Below are 12,126 nucleotides of genomic sequence, written 5' to 3'. Positions count from 1 at the left end.
ACAATTTCCAAACGCCTGAAGGTACAAACAATAGTATGCAAGTATAAACACCATGGGACCACGCAGCCGTCATAGCGCTCAGGAAGGAGATGCGTTCTGTCTCCTAGAAATGAACGTACTTTGGTGCGAAAAGTTCAAATCAATCCCAGAACAACAGCAAAGGACCTTGTGAAGATGCTGGAGGAAACAGGTACAAAAGTATCTATATTCACAGTAAAATGAGTCCTATATCGACATAACCTGAAAGGCCACTCAGCAAGGAAGAAGCCACTGCTCCAAAACCGCCATAAAGCCAGACTACGGTTTGCAACTGCACATGGGGACAAAGATCGTACTTTTTGGGGAAATGTCCTCTGCTCTGATGAAACAAAAATATCTGTTTGGCCATAATGACCATTGTTATGTTTGGAGGAAAAAGGGGGAGGCTTCCAAGCCGAAGAACACCATCCCAAACGTGAAGCACAGGGGTGGCAGCATCATGTTGTGGGGGTGTTTCGCTGCAGGAGGGTCTGGTGCACTTCACAAAATAGATGGCATCATGAGGAATTGAAAATTATGTGGATATATTGAAGCAACATCTCAAGACATCAGTCAGGAAGTTTATACTTGGTCGCAAATGGGTCATCCAAATGGACAATGACGACCCCAAGCATACTTCCAAAGGTGTGGCAAAATGGCTTAAGGACAATAAAGTCAAGGTATTGGAGTGGCCATCACAAAACCTTGACCTCAATCCCATAGAAAATCTGTGGTCAGAACTGAAAAAGCGTGTGCAAGCAAGGAGGCCTACAAACCTGACTCAGTTACACCAGCTTTGTCAGGAGCAATGGGCCAAAATTCACCCAACTTATTGTGGGAAGCTTGTGGAAGGCTACTCGAAACGTTTGACCCAAGTTAAACAATTTAAATGCTACCAAATACTAATTGACTGTATGTAAACTTCTGACCTACTGGGAATGTGATGAAAGAAATAAAAGCTGAAATAAATCATTCTCTCTACTATTATTCTGACATTTCACATTCTTAAAATAAAGCGGTGATCCTAACTGACCAAAGACAGGGAATTTTTACTAGGATTAAATGTTAGGAATTGTGAAACTGATTTTAAATGTATTTGGTTAAGGTGTACAGTCGTGGCCAAAGGTTTTGAGAATGACACAAATATTAATTTTCACAAAGTCTACTGCCTCAGTTTGTATGATGGCAATTTGCATATACTCCAGAATGTTATGAAGAGTGATCAGATGAATTGCAATTAATTGCAAAGTCCCTCTGCGAAATGAACTGAAACCCCCAAAACATTTCCACTGCATTTCAGCCCTGCCACAAAAGGACCAGCTGACATCATGTCAGTCATTCCCTCGTTATCACAGGTGTGAGTGTTGATGAGGACAAGGCTGGAGATCACTCTGTCTCGCTGAATGAGTTCGAATAATAGACTGGAAGCTTCAAAAGGAGGGTGGTGCTTGGAATCATTGTACTTCCTCTGTCAACCATGGTTACCTGCAAGGAATCAAGTGCCGACATCATTGCTTTGCACAAAAATGGCTTCACAGGCAAGGATATTGCTGCCAGTAAGGTTGCACCTAAGTCAACCATTTATCGGATCATCAAGAACTTCAAGGAGAGCGGTTCAATTGTTGTGAAGAAGGCTTCAGGGAGCCCAAGAAAGTCCAGCAAGCGCCAGGACCGTCTCCTAAAGTTGATTCAGCTGGGGGATCGGGGCACCACCAGTACAGAGCTTGCTCAAGAATGGCAGCAGGTAGGTGTGAGTGCATCTGCACGCACAGTGAGGTGAAGACTTTTGGAGGATGGCCTGGTGTCAAGGAGGGCTGCAAAGAAGCCACTTCTCTCCAGGAAAAACATCAGGGACAGACTGATATTCTGCAAAAGGTACAGGGATTGGACTGCTGAGGACTGGGGTAAAGTCATTTTCTCTGAATCCTCTTTCTGATTGTTTGGGGCATCCGGGGAAAAAAGCTTGTCAGGAGAAGACAAGGTGAGCGCTACCATCAGTCCTGTGTCATGCCAACAGTAAAGCATCCTGAGACCATTCATGTGTGGGGTTGCTAGTGGGCTCTCACTCACAATTTTGCCTAAGAACACAGCCATGAATAAAGAATGGTACCAACACATCCTCCGAGAGCAACTTCTCCCAACCATCCAGGAACAGTTTGGTGACGAACAATGCCTTTTCCAGCATGATGGAGCACTTTGCCATAAGGCAAAAGTGATAACTAAGTGGCTCGGGGAACAAAACATTGATATTTTGGGTTCATGGCCAGGAAACTCCACAGACCTTAATCCCATTGAGAACTTGTGGTCAATCCTCAAGAGGTGGGTGGACAAACAAAAACCCACACATTCTGACAAACTCCAAGCATTGATTATGCAAGAATGGGCTGCCATCAGTCAGGATGCGGCCCAGGAGTTAATTGACATCATGCCAGGGCTGATTGCAGAGGTCTTGAAAAAGAAGGTTAACACTGCAAATATTGACTCTTTGCATCAACTTCATGTAAAATCAAAAATAACAGTCAGTATCTGGTGTGGCCACCAGCTGCATTAAGTACTACAGTGAATCTCCTCCTCGTGGACTGCACTAATTTTGCCAGTTCTTGCTGTGAGATGTTACCCGACTCTTCCACCAAGGCACCTGCAAGTTCCCGGACATTTCTGTGGGGAATGGCCCGAGCCCTCAACCTCCAATCCAACAGGTCCCAGACGTGCTCAATGAGATCCGGGCTCTTTGCTGGCCATGGCAGAACACTGACATTCCTGTCTTGCAGGAAATCACGCACAGAATGAGCAGTATGGCTGGTGGCATTGTCATGCTGGAGGGTCATGTCAGGATGAGCCTGCAGGAAGGATACCACATGAGGGAGGAGGATGTCTTCCCTGTGATGCACAGTGTTGAGATTGCCTGCAATGACAAAAAGCTCAGACCGATGATGCTGTGACACACCGCCCCAGACCATGACGGACCCTCCACCTCCAAACCGATCCTGCTCCAGAGTACAGACCTCGGTGTAACACTCATTCCTTCAACGATAAACGTGAATCCATCCATCACCCCTGGTGAGACAAAACGGCGACTCGTCAGTGAAGAGCACTTTTTGCCAGTCCTGTCTGATCCAGCGACGGTGGGTTTGTGCCCGTAGGCGACGGGGATGTCTGGTGAGGACCTGCCTTACAACAGGCCTACAAGCCCTCAGTCCAGCCTCTCTCAGCCTATTCCGAACAGTCTGAGCACTGATGGAGGGATTGTGCGTTCCTGGTGTAACTCGGGCAGTTGTTGTTGTTGCCATCCTGTACCTGTCCCGCAGGAGTGATGTCCGGATGTACCGATCCTTTTGCAGTTGTTGTTACACGTGGTCTGCCACTGCGAGGACGATCAGCTGTCCGTCCTGTCTCACAGTACGGACATTGCAATTTATTGCCCTGGCCACATCTGCAGTCCTCATGCATGTAGAGGTCTGTGATTTTTATCATAGGTACACTTCAACTGTGTGAGACACTGTATGTATGTATACACACTGCTCAAAAAATAAAGGGAACACTAAAATAACACATCCTAGATCTGAATGAATGAAATATTCTTAAATACTTTTTTCTTTACATAGTTGAATGTGCTGACAACAAAATCACACAAAAATTATCAATCGAAATCAAATTTATCAACCCACGGAGGTCTGGATTTGGACTCACTCAAAATTAAAGTGGAAAACCACACTACAGGCTGATCCAACTTTGATGTAATGTCCTTAAAACAAGTCAAAATGAGGCTCAGTAGTGTGTGTGGCCTCCACGTGCCTGTATGACCTCCCTACAACTCCTGGGCATGCTCCTGATGAGGTGGCGGATGGTCTCCTGAGGGATCTCCTCCCAGACCTGGACTAAAGCATCCGCCAACTCCTGGACAGTCTGTGGTGGAACGTAGCGTTGGTGGATGGAGCGAGACATGATGTCCCAGATGTGCTCAATTGGATTCAGGTCTGGGGAACGGGCGGGCCAGTCCATAGCATCAATGCCTTCCTCTTGAAGGAACTGCTGACACACTCCAGCCACATGAGGTCTAGCATTGTCTTGCATTAGGAGGAACCCAGGGCCAACCGCACCAGCATATGGTCTCACAAGGGGTCTGAGGATCTCATCTCGGTACCTAAAGGCAGTCAGGCGACCTCTGGCGAGCACATGGAGGGCTGTGTGGCCCCCAAAGAAATGCCACCCCACACTATGACTGACCCACCGCCAAACCGGTCATGCTGGAGGATGTTGCAGGCAGCAGAACGTTCTCCACGGCGTCTCCAGACTGTCACATGTGCTCAGTGTGAACCTGCTGCTGGGTTGTTGCCCTCCTACGGCCTCCTCCACGTCTCCTGATGTACTGACTTGTCTCCTGGTAGCGCCTCCATGCTCTGCACACTACGCTGACAGACACAGCAAACCTTCTTGCCACAGCTCGTCTTGATGTGCCATCCTGGATGAGCTGCACTACCTGAGCCACTTGTGTGGGTTGTAGACTCCGTCTCATGCTACCACTAGAGTAAACGCACCGCCAGCATTCAAAAGTGACCAAAACATCAGCCAGGAAGCATAGGAACTGAGAAGTGGTCTGTGGTCACCACCTGCAGAACCACTCCTTTATTGGGGGTGTCTTGCTAATTGCCTATAATTTCCACCTGTTCCATTTGCACAACAGCATGTGAAATGTATTGTCAATCAGTGTTGCTTCCTAAGTGGATAGTTTGATTTCACAGAAGTGTGATTGACTTGGAGTTACATTGTGTTGTTTAAGTATTCCCTTTATTTTTTTGAGCAGTGTATATATAAAAAATATATAGATAGATCTCTCCTATTGTAAAATGACTGACTGGGTATTGAAAATGTGCTACATAAGTACTATGTCTTATTAATATTATTATGAAAATAGTTTTTTGTAAACGATTGATTTAAAATAATTTAGCAGTCTCACTAACAAAGGTTTGGGACTTTTCAGGAAACCGAGGGAAGGAAGGGACAGACGCCTGGGAGAAGAAGGGAGAGGAGGAAGACGAGGAGGAAGGAGGGATCACCTTCAAGGTGCAGTACTCATCAACACCGGAGGAGAACAGGGAAAGGATTAGGGAGCGTTTGCCGGTGTCTCCCGTTTCTCCCGTTTTCGTACCAGTACCAGGCTCTCCACAGCTCCCTCTAATCCCGATCACCTGTGACCTCCCTATGACCTCTAATGCCCCCTGTGACATCATCAGTGTCCCGGCCCTCTTGGCTCTGCCCGTCAGTGTAACGTCCACGGCTCCTGTCCAATCCCAGAGCCTGACTGTCACCAGTCTTACTACTACAACATCCTCGTCAGGTAAGTTTAAAAAAACATTTAACATTAAAAGTTTAACGTTATAGCTGGAATCCTTAATGGTGAAAGAGCCGTGTCCGTTTGCGATATTAAAACACCAAATAAGTTATTTTAATCAACGGAGACTGTTTTTTCCCCTCTGACATAATCGTCCTCGCCGTTGAAGAGCACAATCAGTTTCACCATGTTGCCCGGCGCTCCTCAGCCCAGCAACAACAACCATAACAACGTGGTGGAGCGGCCAGTGGTTTCCCCTTACTACGGATTACATCATTTAAACAATCATCATCTTCTTTCCCAAGATAACAAACTGAAAAGGGTCGTTATTGGAAGCCGTTGGTCTGTGATGGAAGTTTGAATGGTGTGTTTTGTCTCTTCAGTTTATAACCCGGGGAAATGTCAGAGTTCAACGTCTTCCACCTACACCTTTACAACCTGCCGCATCCTGCACCCCTCTGACATCACCCAGGTCACCTCCAGGTACACACACACACACACACACACGACTATGAAGGTGATTGGTGTTGTGTGTTTGTGCTGTAGTGTTTATGACATGGCTGTGTGGGGTAACATTGTCTTGTCTCTCTCTCTCAGTTCCCACTGTCAGTCTTCTGTCTCAGAGTACACTCCCAGCTCCATGAGGACAGGCCCCAGCACCCCGGTGACCCCCTGCAGGCTGAGTTTGGGGGTGGACTCCTTCCCCCCTCGCCGTCCCCCCGCCCCCTGTGGCCTGGCCAAGCTGGTCCTGGAGAGGGGCATCTCTGCTTCCCTCTCCACCGCCGATGCCCCCTCCCTCTCACCTTAAAGCCCCACTCCCCCAGCGTCTCCTCCCCAGAACGCCCCCAACTCCCCGTCCCACTCGCCAACCCCCTCGCCTGTGCCCTTTGAGTCCCGCGCCTCGGCGCCAGCCACCTGTGACAACTTCCTGGCGTCGCGTCCAGCCGAGCTCTTCCTCCAGGACGTGTATGGGCTGAAGTTTGGCCGCACCCATCGCCCCAACCTCCCCAGCCCCGACCCCGCCTCCCATAGCTTCAGCCAAAGCCCCAGAATCAAATCCAAAGCCATACCCGACCCCATCAATGTAAACTTAGTCGAGAGGCTACGCCGGCTGGGATTGGTCAAGGTTCCCCAGGGGGTGGAGCCGTTGTCAGAGTGCCTGGTGCGTCAGGACTCGGCCACCTTCCTAGCCACAGGTGGAGGCAGCCTATTGGACGGCCTGCGGCGGAACCAGAGCCTCCCCGCTATGATTGGAGTGACACGGGGAAGCCCCTCCCACCGTCTGGGCCAGGCCCCACCTCAACCACCCACCTCCCTAGCCATCGCCCCGCCCCTCTGGGGCAACCTGAAGGGGCAGCGCTCTGTCCGCTCTAGGCCCGCCTCCACTTCCCATGCCCCACCCCCTTCACTCAAACCATGAAGAAGTTATAACACTACAGGGAGGCAGGGTTTGGAGGGGAGCCAGCACCGAACAGAAGCATTTGGGCCCACACCCTCTCTCCTCTTTCCCCCCTCCACCCCTCCCTGCCTTGCTCCTTCTCCACATCTCTTTTAGACTGATATTCGCGGAAGAAAAGGGCAACAAGTGGGGGGAAAAGTCCCTCTCCTATTTTATCAATTATTTTTAAAAGCACAATATTGTTAAAAATGGAAATGTGCATTAATGCCACGGTGTATATGCCATTTTAAAAGCCTTAGATTGCCTGCAAAGGGCTTTATTAGCTGTTCCTAGCCTTGCCTGCCTTCCCCCTCCAGCCCTGGAGGTAAACGTTCTCCCTGCTCTCTTCTGCTCTGCCCCTGCTACAGTAGTTATTCATCTGTGAGGCTCTGGATGCTCAAATAGATGGGAAGATGACCGAGGGGATAAGTAAGTTGATGAGGGCTTGAGAATGTTTGGAGGGATTGGGAAGAAGAGGTAAAAAGGGGAAGTGGCAGAATGTGACTTTGGTGTCAAGGAGAGGAAGAACAAGCGATGAGGGAGAGAGACGAGAAGGACATGAGGGGGGATGAGAGAAGAGCACTGTAAAGAAAAAGAGATGAGGGGGGATGAGAGAAGAGCACTGTAAAGAGAGGGCTTGAGCCTCCAGAGCCTCAATGTCTAGGGGCTTGTTGTTCTGTAATTCGAAAGCTTTCGAAAGTTCATTTTTAAAAGCAGTAGAGTAGTTTTTCATGGGTATATACGCTAGCTAGACTCGCTACGCCCCTTAGCTTCTCTTAGGAACCAGGCTGGTGCCCATGCACCTTACTACTGACAGCCCGTTGCTAGGGAACTACAATCTAGCCTTCCCAGTGTTACTACTAATACAATTATCCTTTTGCTTTGCTGTTGTCAGGGGCAACTCTCTCTGTGCATTGTAATAGGCTACAACCAGTCTCTGAAATGCATGGTATGTCCTGAAAACGACACACTTCTTTGCCTACAGGTCCCAGCATGCACCTGGCCCTCTGGGGGTGGGTAGGACCCAGCCGTGCAGCGTGATTGGCTGTAATGGTCTGACTGACAGGTCCGAGGCTGCTCCTCCTCAGGTCTCTCATAAGGAAGAGGTTGTAAAGCTTTAAAGGAGAAGCCTGTTTGTACTGTTTGGGTGTTTTTGGTTTAAAGCCATGTGTATATTTTATTAGACACTTAGTGGGATTGGTAGGTTTTGTTTTGGATGCCGTTAGCCTGGTCCCAGAGCGGTTTGTGCGGTCTTGCCATACCCCTATTGTCATGTTACAGCACAAACTGATCTGGAACCAGGCTAGGATGCAGCTGGGATGGACTTTTCCTCAGCTTGTGGAGATCTGAGAGGATTGTATTGGTATAACCAATATGGTGACACTTCCACCTAGCCTATCAGAGGGCACGGTAGATGTATTACCAAATTGCTTACACCTGTCAAATCCTGACAGACTCCCCACAAGTGCATAGGGCTTAGAGGTCGATTTGGGATGGAAGGTTACAAGGTTATTGACTGGAAACGGAGAACATGGTAGTCGCTGGAGAGGCTTTTTAACAGCACAGGTCCAAATAGCCCAGCTGAGGAACAGGCCCTTATGTCAGGCCCACGGCGTGCTCAGGTCTGCGTTTATTAGGGAATGTTCCAGTAGAAATATATGCAGAACAACTCTGCCTCTGACATAAGGAATCACGTCAGCTCTATTCAAGAGTTCTAACGTTCCACAACGTTTACCTCCTCAACATGCTCCTGGTACAAGAGGTTTGGTCCCAAACGAGGAACCATCAGCATCCTAGGTAGTAGTGGCTGTACTATGTTTTGATCCAGGTTAGCTCTGAGTCTCATCTCATGTATGGTTCACTATTACTGTGGTTATGGTCTTTAAAGGTACTCTATTCACTCAGCGGCCAGTAGAGGGCAACATGGTGTTGTGTGATATTGAACAGCTATGAGACTAACGGCCTCTAGTACCTTCCACTGTAATGCTGTTTATTTTAAATCTGAAAGGACTTGATGGGTATAGCGGCAGAGCCTAAGCATTCTGGGGAAATTCCAGCCAGCCTATCAGAGGTCAAGGTCAAACAAATCCCATATTGTTATTCCATTCAGGTCTACTGGGGTGTGTAGTGGGGAGGGGCTAGACTAGAGCCTGGGTACCAGTCTGTGTTCACATGACACAGAGTACATGACCTCGAATGCTAGCAAGACAGGTTCTGTATTTCAAGCTAGCTAGTGTGTGACCCTTTGACCCGGTGCCCTTTGACCCATACTTGACCCCTGGTGTGACTCTCAGACGTCCCTGCTACACCTCTTTCCTTACCGTCCGTCTGACCTGTCCCACTCATGTACTGCACTTTTTAACCTGATTTACAGAGATCACTAGTTAGGAAATATTATTAGTGACAAATATTGATATTTAGACTAGGTTATAGCATCAAATACTGTATCATTATCAAAGGTAATAAGTTATTTAGCATTTCATGTAGACATTTATTTCAGATGTTTTGTTGTGCCTCCATTGTGTGATGAACCATTGAAAAGGGAATCCAAGCTGTCATGTTTTTAAAACTGTATATCAGTGCAAACCAAAACTCATTTTTAAATACAGTGAAATGCTTTGTGTTGGCTTGTGTGTTGTATTACCTATGTAACCACGAGGAAAGAGCATCAGTTTTATACTAGGGTTTCTGCTCTGGGGGAGGTATAGGAGGAGAGGCTGTTCGTTCTATTGAATCTAGTTCTATGATTCGCACCGTTGGCTCTATTGAATGTAGCTGATGGGTGATGGGTGCAGGTTGTTATGGGCTCTGTGTAGTTGGAAGTGTTCATTATTGGTTTTCGACCTGGCGCCTCTCCTCCCTGCTTCATAAAATACCCAAGATGACCTTTTTGGTGCTTTTGTTTTAATAAAGGAAATGAGAAATGATTTGGTTGTCTTATATTTATTGTCTTATAACGTGTGTGTGTGTGTGTGTGTGTGTGTGAGACCATTTGTCAGTTCAGTCTTCTATTAGTGTTTGTATGTAATTTGTTTGTGAGAAGTGCAGCACTTGGGCTGTTTTGTAAATGTTTAGGAAACTAATTCTCGTTAAATTATGTCTTATAAAGCGGTGATAGCAGATGGGGATCAGAGGTCGTAGGTCACATCACATGGGGCAGGTCTATACAGAGGTCGTAGGTCACGTCACACGGGGCAGATCTATACAGAGGTCATAGGTCACGTTACACGGGGCAGGTCTATACAGAGGTCATAGGTCTCCTCACATGGGGCAGATCTTTACAGAGGTCGTAGGTCACGTCACATGGGGCAGATCTATACAGAGGTCGTAGGTCTCCTCACATGGGGCAGATCTATACAGAGGTCGTAGGTCTCGTCACATGGGGCAGATTTATACAGAGGTCGTAGGTCTCTTCACATGGGGCAGATCTATACAGAGGTCGTAGGTCACGTCACACGGGGCAGATCTATACAGAGGTCGTAGGTCTCATCACATGGGGCAGATCTATACAGAGGTCGTATTTCTCGTCACATGGGGCAGATCTTTACAGAGGTCGTAGGTCACGTCACATGGGGCAGATCTATACAGAGGTCATAGGTCTCGTCACATGGGGCAGATCTATACAGAGGTCGTAGGTCTCCTCACATGGGGCAGATCTATACAGAGGTCGTAGGTCTCATCACTTGGGGGCAGATCTATACAGAGGTCGTAGGTCTCGTCACATGGGGCAGATTTATACAGAGGTCGTAGGTCTCATCACTTGGGGCAGATCTATACAGAGGTCGTAGGTCTCTTCACATGGGGCAGATCTATACAGAGGTCGTAGGTCACGTCACACGGGGCAGATCTATACAGAGGTCGTAGGTCTCATCACATGGGGCAGATCTATACAGAGGTCGTATTTCTCGTCACATGGGGCAGATCTTTACAGAGGTCGTAGGTCACGTCACATGGGGCAGATCTATACAGAGGTCATAGGTCTCGTCACATGGGGCAGATCTATACAGAGGTCGTAGGTCTCGTCACATGGGGCAGATTTATACAGAGGTCGTAGGTCTCATCACTTGGGGCAGATCTATACAGAGGTCGTAGGTCTCTTCACATGGGGCAGATCTATACAGAGGTCGTAGGTCACGTCACACGGGGCAGATCTATACAGAGGTCGTAGGTCTCATCACATGGGGCAGATCTATACAGAGGTCGTATTTCTCATCACATGGGGCAGATCTATACAGAGGTCGTAGGTCTCCTCACATGGGGCAGATCTATACAGAGGTCGTAGGTCTCGTCACATGGGGCAGATCTATACAGAGGTCGTAGGTCACGTCACATGGGGCAGATCTATACAGAGGTCGTAGGTCTCATCACATGGGGCAGATCTATACAGAGGTCGTAGGTCTCCTCACATGGGGCAGATCTATACAGAGGTCGTAGGTCACGTCACACGGGGCAGATCTATACAGAGGTCGTAGGTCTCCTCACATGGGGCAGATCTTGATGCTGTCGGATGTCTGGCTGAACTGACCCAGAGCGAAGTCCAGTCCAACACCAACCCCACTTCCCACCCCGAAGGCCGCATACAGTGGCTGTGTAAAGTTGGCACGGAACGTGTGCAGGTGCGCCATGCTCTCCGCCACGCTATAGAACGCCAGGGTGCCCGCGTTGAGGTCCAGGAACAACCCCAGACGCGGCGAGTACGTCACCGGGATGTCCCTCTTCTCATTGTCATGCATTGCCGTGCAACACGTATCCGACAGCTCCAGGCTCCATGATTGGGCGTTGTAGCCAAGCCCCGCCCTGGCGTCCGCCCCCTTCCTGCTCAGGGCTCCATAAGCCACGCCCATTGATGACCCCTTCCCCCTCCAATCCACCTCCCAGTAACATCGCTGGGCGGAAAGGGGGGCCTGGCACAGCACCTGGGTCCAGCCGTCGAAGCGTTGGGGGCAGTCTGGGTAGGGCTGCCCTGCCCCCTGTAGGGTGGCCTTGGTGTTGCCCTCCGACAGGGTCAGACGCCGGTGGGCTGTCCTCGTGTCTAGGGTCAGGGTACAGGCATCTGGGGTAGGGAAGAGTGGAGGGATGGATGGATGGATGAATAGTTAAGTTGTGGGGATAAGGACTTTGCAGATTTGGTTGTCAGCTGTTGTGAGTACTCCTTCCCCTTGGCCCTAACCTTCTGAAGTTTTCAGATCTGAAAGTTGTAATCAATATGGTGGATGCTACAATGCTCATACCTTTCCCTTCATATCTGCGAACATGGAAGGGTGAGGGCCAAGGCCACACGGTAGGGAGCTAACTGGAACAGGCTGTGTCTGTGTAGATGTTTAGCTGTTCTATACTC

At 48.8% G+C, this 12,126-nt stretch overlaps 2 protein-coding genes across 3 annotated transcripts in view; one reads left to right on the top strand and one right to left on the bottom strand.

Annotated features, from left to right (window-relative positions):
* The window catches only part of trak2 (trafficking protein, kinesin binding 2), a 63,938-nt gene extending 54,223 nt beyond the window's left edge, over positions 1-9,715 (top strand). Inside the window, exons 16-18 of the mRNA XM_042318148.1 lie at positions 5,000-5,356; positions 5,734-5,833; positions 5,948-9,715. Of these exons, the coding sequence (XP_042174082.1) occupies positions 5,000-5,356; positions 5,734-5,833; positions 5,948-6,158 (668 nt within the window). The 3' untranslated portion in view covers positions 6,159-9,715. The remainder of the gene's footprint in view (positions 1-4,999; positions 5,357-5,733; positions 5,834-5,947) is intronic.
* A 1,780-nt stretch (positions 9,716-11,495) lies between these two features.
* Positions 11,496-12,126, bottom strand: part of trim25l (tripartite motif containing 25, like) — an 11,192-nt gene continuing 10,561 nt past the window's right edge. For both annotated transcript variants that reach the window (XM_042318149.1, XM_042318150.1), the window contains one exon: positions 11,496-11,841. The gene's annotated coding sequence lies outside the window, so the exon portion shown is untranslated. The remainder of the gene's footprint in view (positions 11,842-12,126) is intronic.

This window comes from Oncorhynchus tshawytscha, unplaced genomic scaffold (assembly GCF_018296145.1).
Source record: "Oncorhynchus tshawytscha isolate Ot180627B unplaced genomic scaffold, Otsh_v2.0 Un_contig_3761_pilon_pilon, whole genome shotgun sequence".
NCBI lineage: Eukaryota > Metazoa > Chordata > Actinopteri > Salmoniformes > Salmonidae > Oncorhynchus > Oncorhynchus tshawytscha.
The sequence above is the reverse complement of the archived record's forward strand: the minus strand, read 5'-3'. Positions and strand labels throughout refer to the sequence as shown.